This window comes from Helobdella robusta, assembly GCF_000326865.2.
Source record: "Helobdella robusta unplaced genomic scaffold HELROscaffold_303, whole genome shotgun sequence".
In the NCBI taxonomy this organism is placed as follows: domain Eukaryota; kingdom Metazoa; phylum Annelida; class Clitellata; order Rhynchobdellida; family Glossiphoniidae; genus Helobdella; species Helobdella robusta.
In genome coordinates this window covers 80,176-84,172 of record NW_008704514.1, presented here as the reverse complement: position 1 = coordinate 84,172, position 3,997 = coordinate 80,176, and the positions used below count along the sequence as shown (strand labels likewise).

Below are 3,997 nucleotides of genomic sequence, written 5' to 3'. Positions count from 1 at the left end.
GAAAAGTAAGTGCATGGTTCAAAAGTTATTTAGAGAACAGAGACCAGTATGTGGCAATAAAAAGTCACTCCTCAACAAAACTTAACGTAAGATCAGGCGTGCCACAAGGATCAATTTTAGGTCCTCTTCTATTCATAATCTTCATGAACGATTTTCAACATGCAATTGATGCAAATCACCTTCTATATGCAGATGACACTAACATCTTCTTCCCAACTAAAGACCCATTGAAAGAAGTAGAATACATCAATAACAGTCTTCAAAATATATCAACCTGGTTTATCAAAAATAAATTAATAGTAAATTATTCTAAATGTAATTATATTATTTTTGGTCCGAAAATTTTAACAAATATTATACCTAACCTAAACATAAAAATGAACAATATTTCTATTCCTCGCTCAACCAGCACAAAATTCCTTGGAGTAACAATCAAGGACAATTTTTCTTGGGATATTCACATAGATACTATGTCTAAAAGAATATGCAAAACCCTAGGAGTTATAAGCAAAATCAAAAATAAATTAAATAAACCTACTCTAATTGACCTGTATTATTCGTTAATCTTTCCTCACCTCATCTACTGCAACGTAATTTGGGGAAACAGTCCTGACATTCATCTGAAACAGTTAACAAAATGCCAAAACCGATTCATCAGAATATTTAAAAATCTTCATCTTCATTGTCACACAAGTGAACATTATCTCGAGATGAAAATACTCAACATCAAAAACTTGTTCATCTACCACGTTGCAACATTCATTTTTAGATTTCTACGTCAGCAATTGCCGGCATTTTTTAGAGACTTTTTCACTTTTGGAACTTCTATTCAAGCAAGAACTACACGCCACACGCCACTTTTCTATGCTCCACCAGCCAGAATTAAAGTACTCTGCATGAGTTTGAAACACACCGGCCCAGGAATATGGGAGACGATTCCACAAGAAATTAAAGATTGTAACACTTTGCATCTTTTTAAAAATAAACTGAAAAATTTTTTAATTACAAAAAGTTCTGTTTTTAAAGAATAATAATTTATATGTATATATATGTTTATAAGTGTGTACATATTTCATTAACATTGATACATTTTCTCCTATTGACAATTTTATTTTATCATTGAGAAGCTATTTTGAGCTGCACGGTGGCCGAGCCCACAAGAATTAATTTTCTTTTTTTGGTCTCCGAATCATTCATGCTTTTTGTTTTGTTTGATTGAATAAAAGTGATTTGATTTGAAAAAAAAATATAGCGTAGTGTAGCATAGAGTAGCGTATAATTTTAAACAATAGGGAAGAATCAATATTTCTTATCATTTGCATCTTTCTATTTTTCATGTTTACCTTCCGTAATCGTTTGTCAATAAATAATTTGTATACCACTTCTAAAAAAATGTGAATTTTTTATGGAAATTAAACATTTGCAATGTATTGTTGGGCAACTACCATGCATAAAAAACATTCGTACAGTGGAACTTTGCTGCAACAAACATCGCTGCAAAGTATACTCGGTGAAAAAATAAATAATAATAATAATAATAATAATAAATACCAACAGTATAACAAACAGAGATAATTGTAATAGCAATGCAATAACACGATTTTACCTTCACAAAATTATTTTAAAATCCTTGCAAATTTCGTTACCGCAAAAATTGACCCCAATTGTCTTTTATTGGCGTTATTACTTACTGGAAGTAATATTATTATTGCTAGCAAGATTACCACCATTTGGAGAATTGGACAAATTCAAAAAATCGATATTCGTGGTATCCAGATCAACTCAGTAAAAAACCTTAAAATCCTTCACTGGCTCTCACTCAAATTTTGGATCCAATTTAAAATTTTTACAATAACATTCAAGACACTTGCAAGACCACAGCCAATTTACTTAAAAAATCTAATCGCCATCAAAGAATCCCTGTCCGTGAAGAATGATGGAAAAGCCATCCTAACTGTCCCTCCAACGATTCCCACGTTCTCGCCTTCAAAAAAAAGCATAAAAAAAAAATTAAGTACTTTTATTCATGTTAATAAATTATTTATTTCCGCTCTTTTTTATCGCGATTTTGTGTTATCAACTTTTTTCAAACCTACGTAAAATAGAGTGTTGGGACATTGTGTACGTTTTATGATATTTTGAAATTTATGGAGAATTAGCAGTATGTCCAGTCCACATTGTGAATTAGCGTTTATAAAATGTTGTGAGTGTGTTTCGATACATTGGAGATTTGAATTTTTAAAAATTTAAGTAGATCACAAATATAATTAATAACGTACCTAATATTAAATTACTTTTTTGAAGGATTTTGTCATGAAGGCTCAGTAAGTAAACGGTAAAACGTTTTTAAATTTTTGAATGTGGGATTTCCGTAAATTTCATTAAATTGATAATTTAAACGTCATTCATCCGGATAACAACAGTTAAATTTTATGCGAGCTTGTAAAAATTAGAAAGGGCACGTAAATTGGTATTTCTTTTCAACCAAATTTCTAACATTTTAACATTTATTTCTTTGTTAACCGATTCTTTGTAATAAAATTATTGAGCTCACTTGTACACATACTTATTCGGGGTAGTCGTAAATTTTGAAACAGTTCTTTGTTGGTAAAATAAGAAAATCTTTGTATTTATTGTTGTAAAACTTTTGGTTAATTGGATATATAAGTCGGAAGTTTTCATTAGAAAGTAAGATTTTCAGGATTTAATATTGATATAGCAATTATTATTATACATTCAAAGTTGTTAAACATTGTGATATTAAATGTGGACAGCTTAGATAGAGAAAACAGCTTTAATGAAGTTTTGGAAAAAGAAATGAAGGAGTTTTTGGATCACAAGAAGCTCAGCCGAAAATTGTTCAAGCTTGATACATTTAACAGGTTCATGGATCAAAACAAAAATAAGTATCCACTTTCAAAATTCGACATTGAAAATATCCCAAAAGTCATTGTTTCCATCAAAGATGGAAACAAGTTCGGTACTGACAAATGGTTTGGCATACCATCCCTTTCAGAATGACAATTTAATTAAGGATATGCAAGACTGTTATTATGAAGCTCTTGTCGAACGATTTGGCAAAATAAGTTTTTCCAAATGTGATAATTCCACAAAGTCCGATGACGGAGAGAAATTGCTCATAATGATTAATAACCACAAGGATTTGAACAGCACTGCGTTGGCGGAAAAACGGTTTTACGCAGTCCCCTACTTTGATCACATGTTCGAAAATCGTACTTGTACAATATGCTGTGAACAATTTATTGACAACAAATTGGTATTAGAGTTGAATTGTAAACATGCATTCCATTTCAGTTGCATTTGTAAAAGGTTGAAGATTAAGAGTCAGTGTCCGCATTGTGAAGAGTCTATTGTCTTCCACCGCAGAACAGAATATGAGAAAATGTTCAAATTATGGCTACAATTATGTTGACATGTCCCTCATTACTCTGCCTAGATATATTTGATCATCAGTTTAAACACATACTTTAATAAGTTATTTACTAAATAATAATCATTTCTTCAAATATAAAAAAAATATAGTTGTCGTATTCATTAATGTTAAATTATAATATCTTTTTTAATTTTATTTTTTCAATTAATGCTTAGTTATAACTTGTTAATTATTGCAGAGCCGATTTTAAATTAAAAGAACTATTTCCAATTTTTAATAGATCACAAATATAATGAATGATGTTAATAATTTTAATTTACTTTTTGAGGAAGTTTGTCATGAAGGCTCAGTGAGTAAAGGGCAATCCCTTAAAATAAAGCTTTCCTATTATTATTTTCATTGAGATAAACATCATTGCCATTCAATCATCATCATTGTTGCTCAAGCTTTTGTCGTTATTGTTAACGCAATCAGTAATACAAACAAACGAAACTGATATAATTTTATCTCCAACTTATTCTCAAAATCATTATTTCAACATCATCATCTCAATATCAACATCTCAACATCATCATCTCAACGTCATCATCATTATTCATCACC

General features: G+C 30.1%; 2 protein-coding genes across 2 annotated transcripts in view; both read left to right on the top strand.

The window, feature by feature from the left end:
• The window catches only part of HELRODRAFT_184319 (hypothetical protein), a gene marked incomplete at both ends in the record, with an annotated part of 3,236 nt that extends 2,205 nt beyond the window's left edge, over positions 1 to 1,031 (top strand). The window contains one exon of the mRNA XM_009022182.1: positions 499 to 1,031. Coding sequence (XP_009020430.1) covers positions 499 to 1,031 — 533 coding nt within the window. The remainder of the gene's footprint in view (positions 1 to 498) is intronic.
• A 1,786-nt stretch (positions 1,032 to 2,817) lies between these two features.
• On the top strand, positions 2,818 to 3,433 carry HELRODRAFT_184318 (hypothetical protein; the record flags this gene model as incomplete). Its single annotated transcript, XM_009022181.1, has 2 exons — positions 2,818 to 2,946; positions 3,017 to 3,433. 2 exons carry the CDS (start codon positions 2,818 to 2,820, stop codon positions 3,431 to 3,433), a joined length of 546 nt encoding a protein of 181 aa, XP_009020429.1.
• Between the last annotated feature and the right edge of the window lie 564 nt (positions 3,434 to 3,997).